This window comes from Anser cygnoides, chromosome 15 (genome assembly GCF_040182565.1).
Source record: "Anser cygnoides isolate HZ-2024a breed goose chromosome 15, Taihu_goose_T2T_genome, whole genome shotgun sequence".
Lineage (NCBI taxonomy): Eukaryota > Metazoa > Chordata > Aves > Anseriformes > Anatidae > Anser > Anser cygnoides.
The window spans coordinates 13,430,113-13,454,820 of NC_089887.1; the positions used below are offsets into that span (position 1 = coordinate 13,430,113).

Here is a 24,708-nt window from a genome sequence, read left to right on the forward strand (position 1 = left end):
TCAGCTTAAGAGCCACAAAACTTTTCAGTAACATCATGGCTGCAGCAAGATCTAAAGGCCATTGAGGTCTTTTTTTTGAGATTTCCCTCATAGGTTAAATGAGGGAAACAAGCAGTTCCAGTAAAGAGTAGATCTCTACTCAGGCAGCAGACAGCCTGAATCCAGTGAGCTTTCAGTACACTGGATCCAAAAAAAAAGATAAAACAGACGTTCAACCCTGAAGGTAAGAGTAAAAGCTATCAGTGAGGAAGAGAGTGAAGGTATAGAGACACATTGCTAAAAAAAAATAAATATTAAAAAGTATATTTTAAGGTTCTGGATTAAAAGCACTACAATAGCAAAGTTAACTTCATCTGAAGGGGGACAGAAAAAAAAAAAACAAGGAAGGAGCAATACTTGTTTTCATATGAAGCTGTAGAATTTATCTGCATTTAAGTCTGCTATACAAGATACCCCAAAGCCCAAACAAGACCAGCCTGTAAGACACGCACAACACTGCTCTCTGCAGTTTAAATCTAAGAACATCATCTAAAACCTTCACATAACATTATCCTCACTACGTTCATTCCAACTCAGTAAGGATACAAGAAAACTGACTATACTAACGTGATGGGGCGGCCAAATAGGTTGGTGTTTTCCTCACACCTCTTTTGTCCTTCCTCATTAATTGACAAAACCTGAAATTAAAGACAGGATAGACTGGGATTAGCCTTAGTGTGACTGAGGAACCAGGAGAAACCCAAAAACCTTTAAAAATACACAGCCCAGAAATATACCAGTTTGAGAACTTACAGTGTGCAAAACAGGAAGTCTCTGTGTTTGGAAGAAAAAGAAAAGCTTCTCTACTGAAAAGTTATGCTGGACGTACAAGGTAGAGATGTTGAAAATCTACTGTGAAGTATAAGAGCCTCAAGATCAAATGTTATTAACTGAGCTGCATGGAAAATGGCCATGGAAAGCTTACTGTGGAACTGCAAATTATCAGAGAACATCCTTCTGGCCCATTTGTATGATTACAAAAACTTCATGTCTGTCTCTGCAGGAAGACGGAGAAGCTAGGCCATGCCAAAGACACTAAGCCAAAGGTATAACTTTGGTTTGTCAGCCACAGAACACAGTGATCACGTCTGTCAAGCAGGTAGATAGCTGCTGCACTACAGCAAGACTTCTAGAGACCCCAAGGGAAATACAGTTCCTCAAGTGAGAAATTAATGTAGATCTTACATGTCGCAACAGTGATTCTTCTCCCAGGGCTTTCACCAAACCCTTTGTGTCCATCTGGCCAAGACGAAGGATGTAAAGCGGTCGTCCATCTTCAAAACAAACGTAAGGGTTTAAAAACAATAACTGAACTTGAAATGCCCAGAGATGTAAAGTTCTTCAGTGCATGCAGAAAAGCGGTATGCAAGTGATTATCCTAACATGCCTGTTGTGAGCAGGGATGTGTCACGTGCCTGCGAGAGAAACTGTTTAATGGGCTGCTAGGACCATTGACTAGGCAGAGAGTGTCCCGAGTGATAAGACACTGTTTGGTCTTTGGTATTCTTAATTTAGTGAGGCAAAGAGCAACACAGTCAGACTGTCTAGAGCTAGAATCTGCCCTCACATCAAGCACAGGAGGAGAAGCTTCTACTGCAGACAGAGCCATGTACTGTAGTCTCCCAGACTGTCACTCTAGTACCTTTCACAAATGCCACATTAAATATTTGAACAGGATAAAAATCACATCCAAAGGCCATCCTATCAAGGAGATGCTGCTTTGCACTGGTTCTAGTCTGCCTGATTTGTGCAGAGAAAATAAGGTAACTACAACAATAGCGAATGGCTATTTACAGATGTTAGAACTCCTTTATTAATGTTTAAAGCATCAATACAATCTTCTCCAAAAACAGACAGGCTACTTATAAGGTCTTATAATGCAAGCTACACTGTAGAATCAGTGTAAGTGGTAGCTTCTAACCTCTGTCTTGATAATGCCATCCTCCGGTGTAGTATTCATCTAGGAGGGCTGGGGGCCTCCAGGACTGTAGGATGTAATCCACCTGGTATTGCTTTCTCCAAGACAGCGACTGACAGAGCATTTCTCGAGCTTTGTCAATGTTGAAGTCACGAGCCCGTAGAAATCGAAGGATATGTTCATCTTTGGGGATCTGAGAGAAAAGAGAAATTGTAAGGATCAGGACTTGTACCACTGCTCTATGAAGCCTGCAGAGAAGCCTGCAGAGCATGCACCAGTTTTAAGATACAGATCAAACATACTTTCCTTCTCCCTCCCGAATCCAACTCAGTGCAGCAGATAGTGATAGGAGCATGAAAGCAGTGACTAATTCGTAGAATCATAGAATTCATGTCCCTTTGAGAGAGATGGGCTTATTAATTTATCAGAGCATTGCACATGCACACACACAGCCTGTGAGAATCCCCTGCACTAAGCGAGCTGATGGCCAGAAGCCCAAGCAAACTCTGGGCTGGCTAAAGTTTCCCTGAGCTACCTGTCCACAAGGACAAACAAAACACTGAATGAAAGTAATACAGCTACAAGCTTACCTTCCTGTGGGGCAAATTAGCAAAGGATGAAAAGCATTTGTAGGTAACACAATAACCAAGTTAAGCACGTGCTGTTTGGAGGTGGGTCACCACTGTACAGTCTCCTAGCGATCACCCACTAGCACCACATTTCAGGCCTCTCCTCTGCTTTGCTGCTGGTGTTGTTTGAACAAAAAAAGCTTTCGAGTCCTTCCACAGGCTCACCCCATCCCATTGCACTAACTCTTACCAAAAGAAACAAATCACCCAAAGTCACAGTACACCCCCGCTCAGTTACTCATCCCAACACATTTGGTCAGTAATTCTAGCACCACAGGCACAAAACCCTTCCCAAACCACAGCTGTAGAAGGGATTATTCCAACCTCCTTCCAAATCCCCTATCTTTTTCCCTTAGCTGAAAACCAAAAGAAAACCAGGCAGTAACACTAGGTAGTAGGTAGTATAACAATAACTAATGGATCTCAGAAAATTGGCAAATGGGACTAAAAGCTTGTCAGGTGTCAAAACAGCTGGATTCTAGTTGCATGTACTGTTGATTCCTCTTCTCAGTCCCTTCACCCCAACTCCCCCAAAAGTGTCTGGCCTCATTTGCTACATCAAGTTTCCATTAAAAATTTAAGTTCTGTAGGGCTAGAATAGTCTCCGGAGCGTCTGTACTGTGCTTAGCACAATGCCAGCCATCTGAGCCCTGCTGTAACACAAAAAAGCGTGCGTTCAGGAGTCAAAGCTCTTTTGTTTGTTCACTGACAGGCTCATGAAAACAGAGAGCAAAGAAGAAAGCAAAGCTGCCAGCAGTGTTTCAAAGGCTGATATGAAGCTGCAAGGGTTACTATGAATTGATTCCGTACAAAGGTGGGTAGAGCTCAGGCAGCCTAGAGCCAAGCCTAGAAGCACCTGAAGAGGAGACGGGAGCTCAGCGGTGGACTTGTCAGTACTAGGTCAGAGGTTGCACTAGGCAGTCTTAAGCGGTCTTTTCCAATTTGAATGATTCTATGATTAATGCTGTTCAACACAATGCTCTATTTCAAACACTTTGCAAAACTGCATTTGTATGTCATTTAGAGGAAAAGAGCAGCTTTTCCAAATAGGATCTCAGATGTATTTAGAAGAACATCCCCCAAATTTTCTGCATCATAGTAAAACTAAAGACAGCAGAATTTTCCTTGGATAATTGACATTAGCATTTCTGCTGTTCAGAGAAAGCCATTACTCAAAAGACAACAGACAAAAACCCTTTTGTAACAGTCCTGCATATCCTGTAAGAGGAGGGAGAAGGGTTGGCTGTTACACAGGTTTCTTACTTTCAATGGTTTTCAAACCTGGACTGCACATAACTACAGGTAAGAGGCAAATTCAGCACTTATGGACCAGAGGTAGGGATCTCTGAGGGGACTTAGTCTACTCATGATAGAATTAGTCTCTTAATTATCTTTGTCCAACCAAAGCAGCAACACCAACCTGCAAGAAAACAAAGTTTTAATTTCAGCCTGTTGTTCTACTTACTAGCAAATTTGCACATACTGATCTATATAGTGCAAAGCTATTCATTAATAGCTTTAAGTAACTGCACTTTTAACACCATTTGAAGACTGTCTTCAAATACTCAGATTTTTTTTTAGAGCAATGATAAATCTGATTATTGGAAGGAACAAGGATCCGGATAGTGAAATAGAAAGACAGAAGAGGACAAAAATAAGAATAGACAGGTTCCAAGAAACAGGATATCTACAAATAGATTTTTTGGTAGAGCACTAAGGACATCTCTGCTCCGAATTAAAAAACCAGGATGTTACAGCATGATAACAGCCTCTCCAGAGAAAATGCAAGTGGTGTGGGACGAGCTCCTGATTCTGTATTATTCTGACAGGCAACCTGTGATTTAAGAAAAGCACACAGGTGAGCAGGAAGGGGATTTAAGTATAAATAGCCAGCAGCATCCTTCCCACTTGTTCAAGACCTTGTGGGGAACAGAGCTCACAAAACCTACACAAAGGGTACAGGCAGCTGCCGGCTGTCACAAAGAGCACTCAGCAATCAGCTGTACCTTGCCGAGGTACCTAGCTCAACAAGCAGCTGTCAGGAGGAACAAGAGCTTGTGCAGCTCACGGTGCTCCAAGCACCCCAAGAGGCTATTGTTTCACTTTACTCACATGCTGTCGCTTTACCTTTTCCAGCTTCCATTCCCCAGCCTCTAAGAGGGGAAAAAAACACCCACAGAACAGGCAAACATTTAGAACATGCTTCGTCCATTTGAAACCGAGACCCTTTTAGATCACAGGCATGGATAAAGTCTCACAGTCTTGCTCCCATCTACGGCTCATTTTCAGCTGGATACCCAATAGCTGAGATATCTCCTACCAATCACACAGAAGTCCATGCTGTTTTACTAGACAGGTCACTGTAGACCTGAAAAAACGTGTCCTATATTTCAGAGCACAGCTATGCCTGGGGATCCCTGCCCTTTGTTTTGTGTCTGCTTGTTGCAGTCCTCCAAGGGGTCCTTTGTTCCACTGTGTGTGTGTATATATACGCATACATATCTATACATTCATTCCCATAGTCTTTGTCTGATGATAGCAACCACCACTCTCCTGGACATGGCCCAAGTTATACAACCTGCTGTTGATGTTGGCATATACCAGTGGCCTTACACAGATTTGACGGGTGCTTGGTGTTCTGAATGTATCAGCTCTCACAGACTGAACAGCATTGCTAGTCCCTGGAGACTGTCAGAGACTTTCACACCCTACCTCAACTGTTCTTCTCTTCAGTCTGCTGTCTTTTGGTTAAACTGTTTTTCCATTCACAGGTACCAACAAAACCCATAAGCACGCTCACACAAAGGGACTTTGTGGCACACTGGATTCAGTAACAACTTTTTTTTTTTTTTCCTAATTTTCTACATGGGTGATAGGCAGGAGTCTTTTCAAAAGATAACAGGGCCTTAAAATCATGCTTAAATTCCCCATACTCAGATGAGATACGCTCTCTCTGCTTTGAGAAAGACACAGCAAAGCATTCAGAAAGGGCTGGCAAAGCTCCTTGTAAACAATTGCTTCTCTTGGAAAGGACAATTAAAAAAAAAATAAAGTCTTCCGAAGCCCATGAATGCAGAGTGGCACCTAAGCCATTCTGTGTGACTGACTGAGTAGTTATCCTCTAGGCCAGGAAGCTATTACTACTGAAATCTCATCTAGCTGTACTCCATTTTCAAGGGGGATCACTTGCTCCAACTATCTTTCTCCTCTTTTCCCCTTTTTCTATAGGCTCATTATCTACTCTGCCCACCCAATTACTCTGTCTGTTGCTATTCTTGGTCCTTTCTCCCTTACCACCTGATCTCTCTGCATCAGTAAATCTGTGGTTACACCCCTCCAAAGACATTTAAGCTGCTCCAGGTCTTTTCTTTTCTCAGCCACATGCCCCTTATTGTCTTGCCCAATACAGGGACTCCCCATTGATTGAGAGGAGCCCAAGCAGTTGCTGAACATCACAGCAGCAGCAGAGATGCATCTAGCCTACAGTAGTCATGCTGCTTTTTTCCGGGAAAAACACGTTTTCACCTATACTAGCTGGCCAACTCTAGCTGTACACACCTCAATCCAGTGACCTCAGCTCCTCTGTTTTAGAGGCTTACACAACATACCTCACACCACAAGGTGAGATGGTCTCTGCGTCCTGAATTCCGTGTGGTTTTGAAATCGTACATTTTGATAAAGGAGATTAAAACAAGATCAGAACGAATTCTGCTCAGAAGAATTCAGCCCCAGGCTGTACAAGCTGATACAACCTGCCTGATACAACACGCAGAGCACACTACTGAGGCAGTAACAGAGCTAGGTGTTACCGACTGCCTCACTGATCAGCATCTGAAGACGAAGGGAGAGGGGCTGCACGATCAGCGCAGCTAGCCACATCTCCCACCCCACCCTGCAGGGCCTGGGAAATGCAATGCACCCACACCGGTCGGTCTGGACAACCAAGCCCTGATCAATGCCTACTCTAGATACACGGCTGTGCCACTGTGCTCTGATACCACAGTGCAGCCTTTCCAGTACTGACAGCACTGCAGCTGTAGTTCATGATGTGGCTGGATCCTGCCGCGAGATCACACAGGCTGTTCTCCACCCCTGGCCTTTTACCCAACCTTGCCAAAACAGTCAAGTCTCAACACACGGATTATCCATGACCCTGAGTTTTACTGTAGGCCTTGAAGGCAAAACAAGCTATAAGAACAACTGCATTCAGGCTTCCAAAGGTGTGCTCTCTGCACTATCCACCCACCTTGCCTTTGTGCGTTTCTTGAAGCCACTGACGAAGACGGATCAAGCAACTCTCTTGCATTGGAGTCAGCTGGCCCAGATATCGCTCAATGTAATCAGCATCCAATTTGTCAGCTGGAGAAAGAAAAAAGAGCAATTCAGAGGAGACTTGGCATAGCCAGAAAGGAGATAGGCAGTTATTTCTACACATCAGGTTGCTTATGACTTGCACCGGAAAAGCACGAATGCCCTCATTTTAGCTGCCTGAGGGAAGCAAGCAAGCGAGTCTCATGGTGATTAGGGCATACGGACACAGACAGCATGTGAGGAATCAAAGCCAGATCGCTCCACTTGTCTCTCAGAACACTGATTTCATTCAACCCTGACTACTCCAGCAGGAGCTTTTAAAGAAATATTGTGAGCTCTGGCACTCATCTCATTAAACACTCCAAGGCCTGGGTACTTAAATCTCCTCATGTCCTAAAGATCTCACTCACAATTTCAACGACAAGAGGCTAAAAGGCAGCTATCTGAAAATTGAAATGTTATTCTGCTTATGGACACCAGAGGGAAAGGGAGAATAATATTAACATTTCCAACAGCAAGGATGGTTTTTGGCACGAGGATGCCCCGTGCGTACCAGCAGCTCAAGGTTCCTCCAGCTCAGAGAGACAAAGGACAAGGGCTTTGAGCCTGCTAACATTCAGAGATAGCCACAGATGTGCTGTCCAAGGCTTGTATGTGCAGATGCCAGGAAGGACAACATGGCACCCAAAAGGGAGCAGCACAGGCCAGTGGATGTGTTGGAGGCATGCAAGCACATGAGAAGGGCTGGGAGGAGGACCTCTGAGCTAGCTCTGCCTCATGCAGGATTTTTTGGTTTTGTTCTTTTTTCGGCAGATACCATTAAGTGCAGAAAAAGGACTGGACACCCACAGGATACGCTGCTTCTGACTGATAATACAGAAATTATACTTGGTAAGTGCTACACCCCCACAGAATCCACAGAGCTAGCAAGCTGAGGAGCAGACCCAGGGAAGTATATTCAAGTTCGTGAAGTGATTAAAGCAGAAATAGAGCTACGCTCCTCTTCTGCTAGACAGGATCTGCCACTCTTAGATTAACTTTAATCTCAAAGCACAGAAGCATTTCTTGTACTCAGCTTCCCTATGGATTTGTATCCTGTTTACGGATGAATTCCAATAGAGAGAAGTCACAAGAGAAGGCCCAGTGAGACTAGAGCCCCGGAAGGTTCCAAATGCCAAGCTTTTTCCCTGAGTTACCTTCAGCTAAAGAAGTGCCGTCTGCTTCTGAGAAATAACTATTTCCAATATCACCAATCTAAATCAAAAGGCCTCTCCTTTTTCTGTCAGAGAAGAACCTTCTTTAGTCTAGAAGATATCTTTTTGTGTGTTGATCTGGCGATAAAGTTTGATTCAGACATTTTGGGTGAGAAATGCGTTACGCAATATCATTCCATGCATTTGTCTTGGATTAATATGGGGAGAAAAACAACCAAACCAACCCTGTAAAACATTCATTTTGAAACAGCCAAAGTATTTAACTATAAATTCACTTACACTGTACTCACAATATCTTTAAGTTTCTCCAGTTTAAAGTACAAAGTGTTTTCAAGATCAGACCAAACTGATTTTTTTTCTGAACTCAGAAAATACCCATACTGCCTATATAGTTTTTCTTGGCTTTTCAGTCTGGGAGGGGGAAAAAAAACAACTCAATTGTTTGTTATTTTCTTGAAGAAAGGAAATAACTTTCTCTCCTCCCCACCAGCAACCGAGAAGAAAAGTCTCATGCCAAGAAAATAAAAATAAACTCATTAGTCAGTGATGCTCGAGGCATTTAGATCGCCAGCAGCTGCTACTGCCTGGACACTGCATACCATCGGGGCTGACAGCCTCTGCTGGAGGGCAGGAGCTGCCAGTTTGCTCTTTGGTAGTTTCCCGAGCCCCAGCCTCGACGGGCACAGCATCAGCATCGTGTCCAACTGCTGGTGCTTGCTCAGCCGCCTGTCCGCACACAGCAGGAGGTGTCCAGCGAGGGATGAATGTGACCCCTTGAGAGATCAGCTCCTTCAGGTAATGTTCAATCACTTCCTTGCCCTGAAAGGGGAAAAGCTCACATTAGGGAAAACGCCCCATCTCCTCCAAACCAGCAAGGTGCAGCAGGGTCTTCCTCAGTATAGATGACTAATGCTGTTAAACAGAATGGAAAGAGTCATCTCCTCCCACCTGCATGAACCTGTTGGAGAAATTTCAGCACGAAAGCACTGTACAAGCAGTGAATTACAGCAATGGCCAGGCGCATTGCAATGCTGTGGATGCAACCACCTTTATGACATTTTTATCCTGTTTTCCTACTACCTATCAGCCAGCCACACTGCCCCTCTGCAGCCCAGGGGAAACAGCCACCAGAAGAAAGTGCCTCTCCCACAAGACACTGGAGAGGCAGGGTGCTGACTTCTACCCAGAACTTTCTCTTCCTGCATGAGAACAGTGTCCTCAGTGTCTGAGGAGCCTGGCACCACAGCATCCACTGCAATCCTCCTCTGGCACAGCCTGCTCCTTCTCCTGCACAGAAACATTTCAGTGAACAGATTGTTTTTGCTCACCACACACTGTTTTTTTCTTTGTTTGTTCTACTGAGCAATTTCTGAGACATAAGCGAGGATATAAAACTACAGCAGGCCTATTTTACAGAAAAGAAAACTGAGGCACACAGAGCAGGCGTTTGATTTTTTTTTCTAATAGCACAAAAGGAAGCCCATCTTACCCGCTTGATGTTTGAAGTGTACTGTTTCATGGCAATTTTTTCCACTGTGCTTTCAAAGCCAAAAAATGACTTGATGTCGAGAGATGCAGACTGTTCAAAGCAAGTCCATTCCTCATTCTCAGGGTGAACCTAAGCCCAAAGACATACACAGGGTTGGGTGGCAGCAGGTACCTCACATTATGGCAGGGCCCTTGCTCCGGTAATGAATAAGCTGTTTAATCTCCAGAGCTACGGAGGGAGGGGGCAGAAGAAGCTTCCTACAAGGCACTGACACACCCACATTTAACAGTCAGACTAATTCTTCCAGCATAACAGAAACGGGTCATGAACTGGACATGTGAACTTTTGTGGTTAGAGAAGTGGTCTTCACCCGCACAAGGAAAACAAGCTTAAAAACCAGCACACCTGAACAGTAACATTACTAGCAGAAGCTCTACTAAAACAGCTAAATATATTTATATATATGTATAAATATTTATATTTTCTGCTTTTGGACAGGGAACTCAGCCACTGAAAGTCAGTATTCCTCCCCAAAACATGCATGGCAGACCTGGGAGTTTTCCCACTGTCAGTTCAATGTCCACCTTCCCCTGGGTTACCCTACATATGGTTACAACCTACAAAACCTCTTCCTCTTCTAAACTTAACCCTTTTCTGAGGGGACTCTATTCTCTGTAGATGCTGCTGTTCACAAACTGGCACAAAAAAAATAATCCAGTCCACTCACAAATATACAGTGAGCTCTATAAAGGACAAATCCTCCAGAGAAAAATACTAAGCAGCTGCAAGAGAAGGATCAAATTTCTACAAGTTGCTTCAGAGAGCATTACAGAAAAGGAAAGATGAGAATAAACCTGCTTCCGGTGCATTCTGGCAGGGAAAAGGGAACTGGTAAAAATAGAGCAGAGAACCATCTTGAGGATGCAGACAGCTAGCTCCTGCTCTGTTCCAGGAAAGCACTCCCCTCAAAGCCCAGCTGTTAACGTTTCCTTCCGAGGGACTCAAGCCGGAGGCAACACAGCCAAAATCAGCAAGTGTGACAGTGTCTGAGCAATTCCTGAGTTGACCTGGCAGTGTTTCAGAACTGTCAGCGCCTTTCATAATGATGGAAGTTTGATTTCCTGTCATTTTTGGGAAACCCCACGTGGCCACCAACTGATCTCTGGCTCAGGACCTTCCCCTCCATCCAAAATGGGAATAACTTTTAAATTATTTGTCTTGCTTGAAATACAAGCTACTTTCAAGTTTTGCTTACTCCCAAGAAGCTGAGCTGTTACCCAGTTGCCAAAAGGGCAGGTAAGTAACAGGATCTGGCCTTTTGTTTAGGGAACAAAAACCACTATCTGATTGCTTCCAGAAACAGGTGAAGCTATTTAATGGTGACTGATCCCTAATAGCACAATTAGGATGAAATGACACACTGTTGCTGAAGATACAGCCATAAAGCAAGACATCCCAGGCCACAAATAAGGCTCAAGACATTTACCCAAAAATTTAGAGCACGAAGATCACGATGAGATGCTAAAACTTTGACTTACTTGCTGGCAAAAAGTTAATTACCAGACTTCTCTGGCAATTTAGGTTTCCTCCTAAACATCCAGATCTAAATATATGCCCAAGCTCCAGATGCTTTTAGCAAACTGAATTTCAAGCCGAAAAACTCAGGGAACACTGTCAATTCTGAAGCACCAGCCATCTTTTCTACTCTCACTCTAGAGCTTAACACTCCAACCACAGAGTCAGTCAATTTTATGAAGTTTCTCAAGCCCCACAAAAGCACTGGAAGAAGCTCTCTAAAACCCAGCAGCCTTCCAGTATCTAACTGTAGTGTTACAGTCCAGTGTTCAAATTCACTCAAACAACTTCACCCTGTACCTTAGCACATGACTTTTAACACTTTCTTCACAGGCAAACAGAAAAAAGGCACTTACTGAGTAGCTGCACGTCTCAAGGACGACAACACGGTTGGCAAAAGTCTCATTGTGGGCTTCAATGCGGAGAGTCCGCTCTTTCCAGTTCACGGTGTTCTTCTGTATGAAGAAAACATACTCCACGCCTGCAATCTGAGAAGGATGAAGAACCAAATATATTTTAAAAAATGGAGAGAAAGGGCAGCCTTAGGAATCAGTAATGATCTGAGCCAGCTAACAACATCTCCACCCCTTATGTTTAACTTGCCTTCTTTAGCAGCCTGGGAGCATCCACATTCAGTTTGCAGCTCCGTTCAATGATATGTATAGCTCCATCGTCACTCCTGGATTCATGCAGGATTTCACTCCCTAGGAAGACTGGAATCTCTGGACATGTAGGAAAGCGCTTTTCATATGCCTGGAAGTGAAAACCGTGCAAGTTTCATCTCCTGGCCAGATAAACTTTAACTCTCTCTGAATTACTTAATTCCCTTGCAGTAAGAGTCCAACAAACAGACGGCTTTCTTCCCTGAGAAAAAGGGAGGGAAGTTAAATCAAAACACGTATAAACAAAGCTGGCACCCACTTGTGTCAGTCATCCAGCTAAGCACATCTTAACATTTCTTTCACAAATGAAGTGGAAATAAAAGCCTGTTGTTAAAAGGTAGTGGGAAGGGAATCCTAACTTGAACATTAGGAACCAAATCTTCAGCTGTCATAAGCAAGGCCAACTATGCTGATTTCTGCTAGTTAAAGACCCAGAGATGACAAAATTCAAGTCAGATATATTGCCTGTATGAAGAAGCTATTTAAAATATTTAATACTCCTGTGCCCTAAAAATGTGACGTGTTTTGTTTAATGGTTCTAGCAGCTCCAAACTACCAAGGGTAAGAACACCAATTATGGGCTACTCAGTTGCCTTCATCTATCCATTTCCAAAGTAATTCTGTTCCTGGTTCTGAAACCCTCCTTGATTTAATTGACTCACATCCATCTGAAACCTTTTATCCAAAGGTTCTTTAACAGCTCTAGCAAAAAATCCATTTTTCTATCGCACTTGAGGCAAATGAAGTTAACTGGCATAAATGTTACCTATTGTTCCTCCTCTTTCCCAACTTCACTCTGCTTGGGAATCTCCTTACACGGCAAGATTTTTGCAGGATGGAACATTTTCCTTTGATTTAGGAAAAATGCCTTGCCTATTGAGCTGCTATCCTAAATGTAGGATTCAAGCAATACTGGTAGAAGCTGTACAGGAAGCCCAGGATTCAGCTACAGCTGTGACTGGAGGAGAACCTGTGGTCTCTTTCCATGGCATTATCAACAGAGCTGCATCGTTTTGGTCCTAAGATCTTTGATCATTCCACAGACGATGGAATAACTTCTATGAACTGCTGCCATCTTCCCACCTTGTGTAAGATGCAACTGTGTTATACAGCATGTAATTTTCTCATGAGTATTTATATTTTTATCTACCATACACGAAAAAAGCATTAATGTGATAATAATTGAGGTTGGCTCAGTTGTCAGCACACAGAGAACACAATGGGCACACTCTGGGGTGGCTGCATTCTCTATTACCACAGCACTCTGAAAGGCTGATTGCCCCAGTATGCATTCATGTACCCTGGTGCTGGGAATAATACCTGCTCTTAAAATAGCTCAGGCACTTAAGGACACATTCCACGTCTTCTGATCCTAGATCTCTGAACAGAACAGAAGTTATTTCAGATTACCCGATCATGATAAAAGTACAAGCAAAATACTAGCTGAAGTTCTGGCCATAAACAAAGTACATATGTATTTAAAACATCCTCTCTAATACACCAAGTAACGTTCTGCTTCCTTCGCCATATCTGCCAAAGATCTTTCCCCGCATCTGTGAGACCTCCACCAGTGCTTTTCCCTTCTGATCTCCAGAAGGATGAAAGCTCTTTAGGTGAATATAAAACTTCCCATAGCAAGTGACTGTTTCCAACACCAGTCCAACTGGCTCCATACAATGAAAGCAAACCCTGTGCTCTAAGGAGCTTAACTGGTTATGATGGAAATTCAGATGGACAAGATGGATGCCGGGCCCTGCCAAAGGATGCTTCCAGCTATCTGCTCCTGGTGTTCTGCCCTTCCCTCATGGGTCAGAAAGGCGCACCCCTTATCACCTGCTCCCCAGTGCCCGCAGTCACCAGCACATTGATCTGCTCAGGCCAAATTAATACTTCCTACTTGTACTTCTGCATGCCCTCTCCCAACTCCCCATCCTCCACACACTTGCTGTCTCAAGGTCAGAGTCTTTACCCTCTTTTCCCTTGTTAATCTTTTCTAGCATGCAAAGTGAGAGTCTCTTCATGCCGCCCAGACGACCCATTTTTCATCACTAGAGTCTCAATATTCATACAGTGAAAGCTGTAAACGCTTTTGTAGGCCACTGGGATACCAGAACATTTGGCAACTCGTTTTCAGTGACTGGAACTGAAACCTCCTTACGCGTGCCCTTAAAGAAGCGTTGCTGAAAACCTCAGCCTATGAGGACGCGGCCCCAGTTAACCCCATAATTTTGGGAACAGCAGCTAGTGCAGAGGCTAGAAAACACCTCGAGCACCAGGAGCTGACGTGGGAAGGGTTCAGGACTGTCTGGCTACCCAGGAGAGCCCTCTTCCTGTCCGCAGGGCCTACCACCTCCATCCGCAGCCCAGCTCCTCTCCACCTCAGCTGGCGGCTGCGGGCACACGGGTGCCACGGGGTGGTGCGGCAATAACCCTAAGAAACAAAGGCTGGGCCAGCACCACCCATTCCTGCAGGTCAGTAGTAAGGCTGGCCAAGGTTTCCTTGCCCCAGATACTCCAGATTTCTCACAAATTTTAGAAACGCAAAGCAGCTGGATTGGAAGAAAGGCTCAAGTATGGTGATCTCAGCTTCTCTTCCTCCCCTCTTTCAGGGCTGTGGCTGTGCCACAGACACGTGGGAAGGAGTCTGCAGAGAACCAAGAGATGTTTTCCCACTAGGACAGCAAACCAAGCATGGATAACCTCCAAAGACCTCACTGTAGCAGTTTCACCGAGAATACAGGGCTACGAGTGCCTCCTTGCCACTGAAAGACCATTATGGCAAATTGGAAGCTCCAAACAACACCTTTGAATCCAGGCACCTCTGGTTCTGTTTCAAAGATGAGGCCACTGATTCTCAACACACAGCTGTCGCTTCCTCCACCAAGTACACACTTGATCCAGCTGGAGGCAAGCTTCCCAGTAAACAGTCATTAAATCCAGCAAAACCAAAATCAGACCAACTATTAACACAGTGCAGTCAGTCACTGTCTCAGCTGAACAACACCTGGAGAATGAAAAAAGGTCAGGGAACAGACATCTATGCCAAGCCCTGGTGATATAACTAAGTTAACAGTGCAAACCCATCACCTGCATAGGTAGACCATATCCATATTTGAGAACGAATCCCCTTTACACATTGATAGTAAGTCCTTTCCTAATCTTCTTTGCACAACAACAACTCTAAAAATACAACAGGCCAAAGATGCCTGAGATCACGTGAAGGACAGCTGAAGCACCATGCTTCGGTCACAAAACTTACACTTAACATGCTGAATCTTTCACCACTGAAGAGAGCGAGCTACCAGGAAAGCACTCCATCTCTGGCACCCAGCATCTTCTCAGCAAAATCAGCATCTATACACAACAGCATGTTTCTGCTCCAGCAGACAAGTCGAGGGAAATCAAAGACATAGAAATATCTTAATTTTTTTTCTGGCCAGTACCAGAACTGGTCGTTATTTTCTCCTCCTCCACAGTTGTGCAGGCTGCGAGGTGAACGACAGAAAGGCACAGAAGACTTATTATTAGCTTGCTTTAATACCTCAGCTGCTGAGCTGCCCGTGCGTGCTCTTGCCTCCTTGCTGCTGTAACTCTGTGCTGACTTGTATATAAAAGCTGTAACTTGTCTCTCCCTTCTTTGCTGAGGGAATCACAGCAGTATTGTGCCACTACTTTTTCCTAAGTACATGCCCACTATATTTCTTTAAGACAGCCACCCTGATGACTGAAGTCTTGAACAGCAGCATGTATATATTAAAAAAGGCTCAGTGAAGCCATTCCCTGCCCTCTAAATCCTTCTGGGATTAGCGTTGACAGGCAGAACTAGTGAACATTTTGCGTGCCTCCTGCAAATCCTCCCACCCAGTCAAGCCAGCACTTCAGCCTGAATCCTGACTTGGGCTCCTTTTCTAGCACAATCACTCTCTTCTGTTGACTCCACACCAGACTGGACTGAAGAAAATCCACAAGCACAGCTGCAGGAGGTGTTTAGGCAAGCCAGAGCACAGCACGCACCTGGTAATCCAAGCAAACTCTCTCAACATCCCAGTTTACACTAATTCTTTTCTTACAGGTTCAGATTAGGGCACTCTCCTAATCCCTGAAACAACCATTTCACAAGAGCTGGTGGATCAGGCCCACTGATGTCCTACTGTAAATCAAGCTGTTTTCTCCCAGTTTTCTTGCAGGATTGTTGCAAAAACAGTGCAACGCTGCTCTTCCGTAGTAGGCTATATATATAATCCAACCAACGTACAAGTGTCATTTAAACCATTGTAGTCACCTTCATCAGACTGAAATTACACATCATTAAATTTCACGAGAGAGCTTGGTACAGCAAAGGAATTTGGGATCTGTTTGAACTCTCATATTATGGGACCACTGATGTGGCAGACAAAAATCACCTTCATAGTTTTTGTCATGAGAAGAGAATCTCTGAGGACAACCCAAAGAAGTCGCACTTAAGCGTCCTGAAGTGTTGGGCAAGTACTCAATAACCAGTACAAAAAAAAAAAAAAGGCATCTGTGAAGAGACTGCCCTGAAGGTCAGCTGGATGCCAAATGCGAACAAGTTATACGTGAATACAAGCATTAAAACCAAAAAACAACATTCTAAAGCCTCACCACCACAGAGAGAAGGGGAAATTTCCATTCTGGACTTCACTTGACTAATCCCCTCCTCCAGAGCAGGTCCTCCACCTTCCTAGCACCAAGGTGTTAGACATATCAACAGTGCAAGTGCTGCTGCTCCCCTCTCCGGTTTAATCTCCAGTAGATTGGCAATGGCTATATCACTGCTGTTTCCTTTGTGATCCAGAGCACTACAGCACATAGCCAGAGGGTTAGATCTTTCATAAGTGCTACTGCTGTTTCTCCTCTGCAAGTTTCAACAACCTTTTAGCAAGTGACCTTGAAATCAATTATATAACAGAAGCCTTAGGAATCAAAAACAACAGGAAGTCCAAGCACTGAATTACTGCATGAAACGAAACACCTCAGAAAACAAGCTCTCCTGCACACCAACAGGCTCCTTCTAGTTTCTTCCAGCCCAGAGCCTGCTAGGTCCAGAGCAGCTCCAATGTGCTCCAGAACCACGCAGCTGTTGTTAGATCTGGTTTCTTACCGTAATATCCCAAAGGGAACGTTATCCTCTTAGTTCACGAAAGAAAACTGAGGTGGATTACACAGGAAGTCAGGACCAGGGTGTATACAAAGCTCTGACTTTCCCCCCACACCAGGCACCCCTAAGAGCTGTGACTGTTCAGGCTTCTCAGCCATACACACCAAAGAGGTGACTGGTTTGGTTCCTCCCTATCAGCAGGCAGAGCCTTTAGCAGAGTAAGCAAAAAGCTTGCATGCTAAACGCTGCTGTCCACAAAATCATACAGGAACATATCAAGTTATGTTGGAACAGCAGTTGGCAGGAAGATGTGCATCTTCTACTTGATAACTGGTGCTCTAAACTGGCTAAATGGCTGTCTTTTTTATTTTATTTTTTTAAATACTGGTGGGACTCCTTAGTGACAGCTTCAGGGATATCTTTCAGATTCAGGCAAGAGCACAGAATTGGAAAAACCACAGGATGACTCTTGTAGGCCAAGCTGAATTCAAGAGGGATCTTCAGGAGTATAAAACCTCAGCTACTGGGGAAAATTATGTTGTATAGAATGCATGAAGGAACTAAGCTGTTACCCACCTGATGAAGACAGAACCTGCCACAGTCAATACCAAATGAATAGGTTACAAGTAAAAGATTTCCTCCTTGCACTAAGGCCTAACACTTCAAACTTTCACGACCAGGGTTTACATTTGTATTATTGAGGTTCCTTAACATCATGTTACAGCCGTGTACAGTTTGCCAGGATAAAGTAAGAAAATGTGCATCTATGTTCACATGAATGGGGAAAGAGGAGAAGATGCAACATCAAGTTTTGATCTACAGGTGTCCAGACTACCATCCTTTCGAAAAGAAATGCCAAGAGCAAGATAAGACCCCTTGTCACTTCTAATTTGTACTATCTCTTGAGCAGCTCTAATGGTACATAAATATCTCTCTCCAGATTCAGGTATTTTCAGATTATTGCCTTCTAGTAGAAAAAGCAATCATTTCATCCAACAAACCGTCCTACTACTTAGCCTAAGTGCTGGAAGGAAAACAAAGGGTCTGCATATGTATTCACCAGACAATAATCCATTTGCTTCTTAATCCCTAGAACAGATACATGCTTCTTGCGAGCTACAGGCAGCAGAAAAATCCCACAACACATAGAAACAGCTGGGGGGATCAAACGGATATTTGGGGTACAGAAATGTGCTGAAGTCAGGGGAAAGGGAACTTCCCTTTAAAGAGGTGTAGAACATCTGCAAAGTAGCATAAAAATCTTTTGGGGCTGATAGAAAACAATTTTGCTAGAAAGAAAGAAATTTGCCAGAAGTCCACTGGACCACAGTTACCCAGGCTATGAACATTGGCCCAGTGTTCTGTTTCCCTGGACTACAGCCAATAGTTTGCCTCATTTCTTCAGATTTTGCTGAAAGAAACAATTCAGGGAGCAGCAGCTGTCCATTACAATACAGACACAACCGAGTGACATGGCAAACCTACCGAAACCAGGACACACGTTGCAGCTGCACAAAGCTCGCTCGGGAAATTACCACCGTGCCCAACCTCCTGTCTGAGGAGGAACAATATCCCATTGCTATTCTGCGATAGTGTTCTCCTCTGCTTACCAGGGAAGAAGGTTGGTGATGGTGCACTTCAAGTCACAAAGAGCACAGTGCACTGGCCTTTACAAACAGCCATGGAAGCAACGCCTTATCCAGGAATTCTTGCTAGCTGGCTGGACACGTTTGCCATAGCCCATTGTGGAAAGAGACAGATAGACTGAGCTAGGAAGGCAAGGAAGCAGACATCTCGGGTGACTAACACCTTAAAGAGCAAAGCAGAACAATCAAGTGTTACATCACACGCACGCTGCTCAGTGAATCACCCCAAATCAAAAAGGCTGGCTCGCAAAGCAATGCCTAATGGCTGGCAGGGCACTCTGTTGTTGCCAGAAGCTGCTGTAAGAATTTACATATATCAGCCATAATTCAGAGTCAAACTTGGACAGGTCATCATGCTTAACAGTTTAAAAAAAATCCATGCTGGCTGGGATTTAACAGTTGATTTAACAGTTCTAAATTTTCTCACCTATTTTAGTCCCTGCTCAAGAGTTTTAACTTCTGTACTTATATATTCAGTAGAAGACAGAAGGGTCTTCTTGATGCTGCTGTAATACAAGACAGTGGTGACACCTCTAGCTGTGCTGTCCCCTTGTGCTATGCTGCAGTGCCATTGAACTACAGCTTAGTTTACAGACTGCGCTCATCAAATTAAGCCTGAGAAACTACTCATCCTCCTTCAAGGCAATAAGCCTCCACGTTGCAGCAGGAGAAGGTGATTAAACAAAACAGGGACTACCCTGTACAGATTCCTTGAATGATCGAATTACTTTAAGTCTTCTCTCCAAACCCACACATGGTGCCAGCACCATCCATTCCTGTGCCATCCTTACCAAGCAAACAGAGCCTTAGCACTGGCAGTGCAGATCTATCAAAGGGACTTGTGTGACCCCCTCAACACACACTAAGCAGGCCAGGGTACACGGATGTTGCCAGCAGCTCTCCAGAAATCCAAATAAGCTCTTCTTCCACCCGCTTCCAGCAGCTGTGGCATACAGCATTCACCAAACAAACAACTTGCTCGAGGGGAAATGTCCCACACCATCATCTCAAGAGAAATGTCAGCTCTTTAAGTCAGCCTGACTATTGCTCACTCTCAGCCTGCTTAATAACAGGAGGAGGTGGTGGCAGGGCACAGGGACTGAACAAATGAATACAGCTGTGAAGAATCGTCCCAGCTGACACAGGAATCATTACTTTCAGAATTCTTTTGCCAAACGCTTCTCAGCAGTAAGATGAGGGGATATTTATAGTGCATCTTGACAGCATGGCTTCAAACCATCAAGTCACACTGAAGCATCGTGTCTTGAGTCAACACTAGATCCTCTGTAAGCACATAAAATGTTAACCCAGTAACTCCTGACAGTCACAACAAACCTACCTTCAGAACACAGCCAAAAAAAGACAGGGGAAACTGCCTTCCCTTAAAGCATTGGCATGGACCATAGTTGGAGACGGACCATCCAGATCTGAAGATGATTTTGCCTGCACTCAATAGGCAGATGTTATATACCCAACAATCCTGCTACGGCGAGTGCATTCAGCTTGAGAGGGAAGTATCCATTTCTTACTGACTGCTCAGATGGCTGTCGCGACTTTTCATGGCATATACGACAGGGACTGGGCATCGAAAAACAACTATTTTAAAATATTTCCCCCCTTGCACGTTTCTCGATCTCTAGGGTACCATCAGCCAGAAATACTATTTCCAACACTATCTGAAATCTGCGTCATTATCTACGTCAGCAGATTCAAAGGAGCCTTCGAGCACTGGGCACTCGGGCTACAGACTGCAAAGCTCTACCACGTGTTATCCGCAGCTACCCAAGGACACAGTGGGTAGCAGGCCATTGCAGGCACTCTCACGGATGCTGTGCCTAGAGCTCCCCTCCAATCTTTGCAGCTACTCTGCACAGCCCTCTGATCAGCTGCACCATCGCCGTGGCTTCAGAGGGATGCCAGCTGCCAGAAGCCACTCTGCTCTCCCTGCAGCAAGCGCTCTTCTTTTTCCAGAGTTCACGCTTGAAAGCGGAGGCTACGAACTGGCATCAAAGATTTTGGTTAAGATTCTACTTTTCTTTATTTAAATCAGCCTGTGGTGTTGCTAGATTAATGACAGTGTCTTGGAGCTCCAGATGGGGAGTCTGTAATTACAATTAAATACATAGGAAATCCCAGTGTATTCTGTGGTGCATCTGCGCTGCAGGCACTGTAAGACATTGCACTGTAGTTGACAGCCAGTCTGCACATCTGATGTGGCAGAGATGGCAGCAGCCTTTCTGAGACCCGGATGGGCTGCGAAGACACACATTGAACTTGTCACACTAAACAAACCTTCAGAACTAACATGATTCTTGCGAGACATCATTCTGCTTGTACGTTATACTGGTAACCAACGTGTACTGCAAGCTGTTTGGGCCACATTGTGGTGTCTACCTGGCACAATAAAGGCTTAGAGGCTCTGCTGCAAGAGAATCACAGCATCAGTCAGTGAAATATTGAACCCTTTAAGACACTGCAGCATTAGAGAGCAGAGCATGGCCAACGTATCAGGATTTAAACCATCTCTTTATACACACAGTGTGCTAAATGCAACAAGAGAGCAGTCATTACATAAAGCTACTAAAAGATCTAGCATCTGTAATACCATGCAGGTTCATACTGAAAAGGTACAAATAAAAATAATTTCAAAAAGGTGTATGGAAAGGAACTGTGGCCATCAGGACCTTAACAGCTAGATCACTTGTACAACACTCAGAGTTTCCCCTCCCACCCTTAATCCTGACAGCTAAAATAGCAAGGAGCTGCTTTCAGTTAGGCTGCGTATACAAGCCTCCCATCGCTGCTGGCACAAAAGAATACCAGAAAATGAAATAAAGAATGATGCATTGTATTTTTAGTTATACTGGATGTTTGACTCTTGCACTTTACCGTGGGCCGGACCTTCAGCTGGCGCAAATGAGCAAAGCTTCAGTGGCTGCAAAGCAGCTTTGCCAACCTGCAGGTAGCCAGTGTGGACAAGGCTGAACTGCTGGTGGATTATTTGGGGGCAAGAGCAAGGACCCCTGCCAGACCCAGTGAATATCAGCAAGACTGTCTGCACGCAGCTTTGTTGGAGACAGCAGCAGATGAGCCCTAGATGGAAGAGCACCACTCAACCTGCGGGATAAACACACCACTGCTGTCCATGAGCACGTTTTCCAGAGCAGGTTCTCAGCTGCTCATGTGTCCACACGTGCCATGGCAACCCCAAGAAACGAGGCCATGCAGAAAGGAGCACTGACTCACACCATGGGGCTCAAGAGCAGTTTGGTCCTAAGCACAGACCACAACTGGTACGTGCAACGAGAGCAGATGCTACTGCCAGCTTCCAAACGCGATCTTCGTTCCGTCTTTTCAAAACCATGACATTTTCGGTAAAAGTAATAAACTACTCAAAGGTTGTAAACACAAAGCTGATATCCTGTATTCTTTAAGCGTGAATGTCAGATTACACGCGTACACCCACATATATACATACATACAGCCTTTTAGCTTTTAAATAAACCCAGTCTTTAACCTAGGAGCGTTCTGTGTTTTGCAGAGCTTTCATTTCACAGAAAAGATAGAATCTGAGATAGTGAAGTGATAGAAGTGTGATTCGGTTGAGGCTGTAAAATCTGCCAACAGAACATTACCTTTCCAGGACCTGCATCTTGCACTGTTCCCTTGGCAAACTGCTGTGCAGAAAGAGCCCTCGCTCTGAGCAGAAATCACAGCCCGAATATGAAGTGCATCATAGATGAGGCAAGAGGAACAAATAATTGACAGAAGTGCTGTCGTGAAGCTTGCCATTTACAGCACTATTGTGGCAATTCAAACTATACATCGAGTGCAAGAGACCACGTAAGAGTGGGCAGGTATTTCAGATCTGTAGCATTAGGAACTATCCTAAGCAAAATTAGGGTATGCTACAAAGTATTCAAAACCAGCAGTGTAATGGGCTGAGTGCAATATTAAAATTAATAAGAAAAAAATCATACAGTTTTCAGAGTCTTAAGCTAAGACTACCTTACCTGACCTAATAATTCATTGGCAATAAATAATATGAGAAATGCAATCTCTCTCTCAGCCTTGTTTCCTGTACAACTACGCATTTTAGACTTGCTCAAACAAATCAAACTCATCTCCACACGTCAGCGAGGGCTCACAACAATTTGCATCATCCAGATTAAGTTAACACTCATGAGCTATATGGCAGAAATACTTCTCCTTTTGGATCTTTCCCTCTTTATAAAATTCTAGTATTAAATATTTAACATTAAAATTACAACTACTGCCCCAAGAAAACAAAGTGTGTTACACTTAGGGATTTTTCTGGCTCTAAAATGAAATCTGGGAAACATGCAAATTCAAGCCTGCTGATCTAATTGAAGATAAGACAAGATCAAGTCCAAAGACGTGTGGACAGCCCTTTTGACAGAACAGCTCCATTTAAAATGAGAAACAATAGGGGGAAAAAAAAGAGAAAATGGAAATGAAAAACATGACAAGCTAACAAAACATATCATGAGTCAAGGTTTTCAAGTATAAAGGATGAAGATGTCAGGCACTGGTTATAATTTGAAGAACACAGTGCTTGTGATCCTTTAAAGCAAGTGCAGATTAGGAACAAAGCACATGAAAATGACTTCTGTGAATGTGGGCAGGTGTGAAAGGATCATCCTTTGTTTAAGAAGGGAAGACTCTTCCAGTAAGAGGAAGAAAAAAAGGTTCAAAACTCCTGAATGACCGGGAGACTCACTAGGCTGATTCCTCTTTATTTTCTCAGATGCACAAGACTGGCAAAGATAGCAAGAAGGGGAATGCAGTCTGAAGGACTTGGGAGATGTGTCAAATCTGCTGCCTGCAAATGCCCAAATGCAAGCTGCAGAAGCGTTAGTAACCAGCAGACCGTAAATCCATAGCCAATTATCCAGAGATACACAATAACACAGGTATTAACAAGTAAAAGCACTGGCTCTTCTGTCATGCACAGCCCCACGCTGTCTAGAGGACGAGCTGCACATACGTGCACCCTGAACAAGCCCCAGCAAGATAAATCATGTTCCTGATGGCAGGGCTCAACAAAAGGCATGGGAAATGCTATGCGTTTTAAGGGCAGGATGCAATGAATCATTTGGCTACAACCACCTTATTTCTCAGAGCCTCACAACTAACGAAGCACATGCAGGCTGTTTACTACAGCGGTGCCCCAACATCAGAGGCTCTAGGGGAAGAACGCTTTTCCTAACAAACACTACTTAACTCACAACGCACCCTGTGCAGACCACCAGAAGTACGACCCTTCCTTTACACAGATCAAGCACAAGCACCATCAGGCTGAAGAGTGCACGGGGACCCATAAAATAAGGAGGTGAGTTGAGTTTACCCACACGATCTTTGCTCTCTTGCCATTAACCACATTATGACAGCACAGCACTCCAAAGGTTCGCAGGAAGCATTTGAGGGGAAAAGATGAAAGCAGCTGAATATAAGGTTCCCAGCACTGAGGAAGCTGCTGTCAGATTTATGGTGAGGCAGATTAACAGCGATGCCATGTGCTGAGGAGCAAAACAGCTTCACTGCACGCCCACACTCCCTGCAAAACTTCCAGCAACTGACAGCTAGCACCTGACAGCTCTGAAATCTGCACTGCCTCCACACAAAGGGAGGACTCCATCCAAACACATCTAATACGATAACGAAGGCTGCATCCAGTTCAGCCAGTGTGGACTGCCACTAGATTTAACCACTCTTTAGAGTCTTTATAATGCCAGTCTGCATAATAAAGCAGATCCTGCTGCAGACACGTGATTGTCACAGGAGATTAGAGTGGGACTAAGGGGTCTATACTCAGTATCCTACACTACCACAGTCCTTTGGGTGACCTTGGACAAGTAACTTAATCTTTATAGAGACAACTAATAACTTTGCTAAGGTGACAGGAATTAGAGTTTCTGCACTCCTCAAGGATGACATTTACAATCCCAGCTTTGAAATCTGAGGGAATTTTAAATTCTGTCATGCTGAAAAACTGGGAGCAAATAAAACTAAACCACTTGAAAAATAAACCCATCAAACCCTGGCATTTTGCTAACAAGCTTACAAAGGATTTGTCTAGAGACAG

General features: G+C 44.2%; 1 protein-coding gene across 4 annotated transcripts in view; it reads right to left on the reverse strand.

The window, feature by feature from the left end:
* SEC14L5 (SEC14 like lipid binding 5) overlaps positions 1-24,708 on the reverse strand; it is a 39,757-nt gene that overhangs the window by 8,656 nt on the left and 6,393 nt on the right. For all 4 annotated transcript variants that reach the window (XM_048063816.2, XM_066977337.1, XM_048063804.2 and 1 more), the window contains 8 exons: positions 11,779-11,928; positions 11,532-11,663; positions 9,601-9,729; positions 8,711-8,930; positions 6,833-6,945; positions 1,961-2,150; positions 1,225-1,313; positions 607-677 (listed from right to left, as the gene is read on the reverse strand). In XM_048063816.2, coding sequence (XP_047919773.2) covers positions 607-677; positions 1,225-1,313; positions 1,961-2,150; positions 6,833-6,945; positions 8,711-8,930; positions 9,601-9,729; positions 11,532-11,663; positions 11,779-11,928 — 1,094 coding nt within the window. The remainder of the gene's footprint in view (positions 1-606; positions 678-1,224; positions 1,314-1,960; positions 2,151-6,832; positions 6,946-8,710; positions 8,931-9,600; positions 9,730-11,531; positions 11,664-11,778; positions 11,929-24,708) is intronic.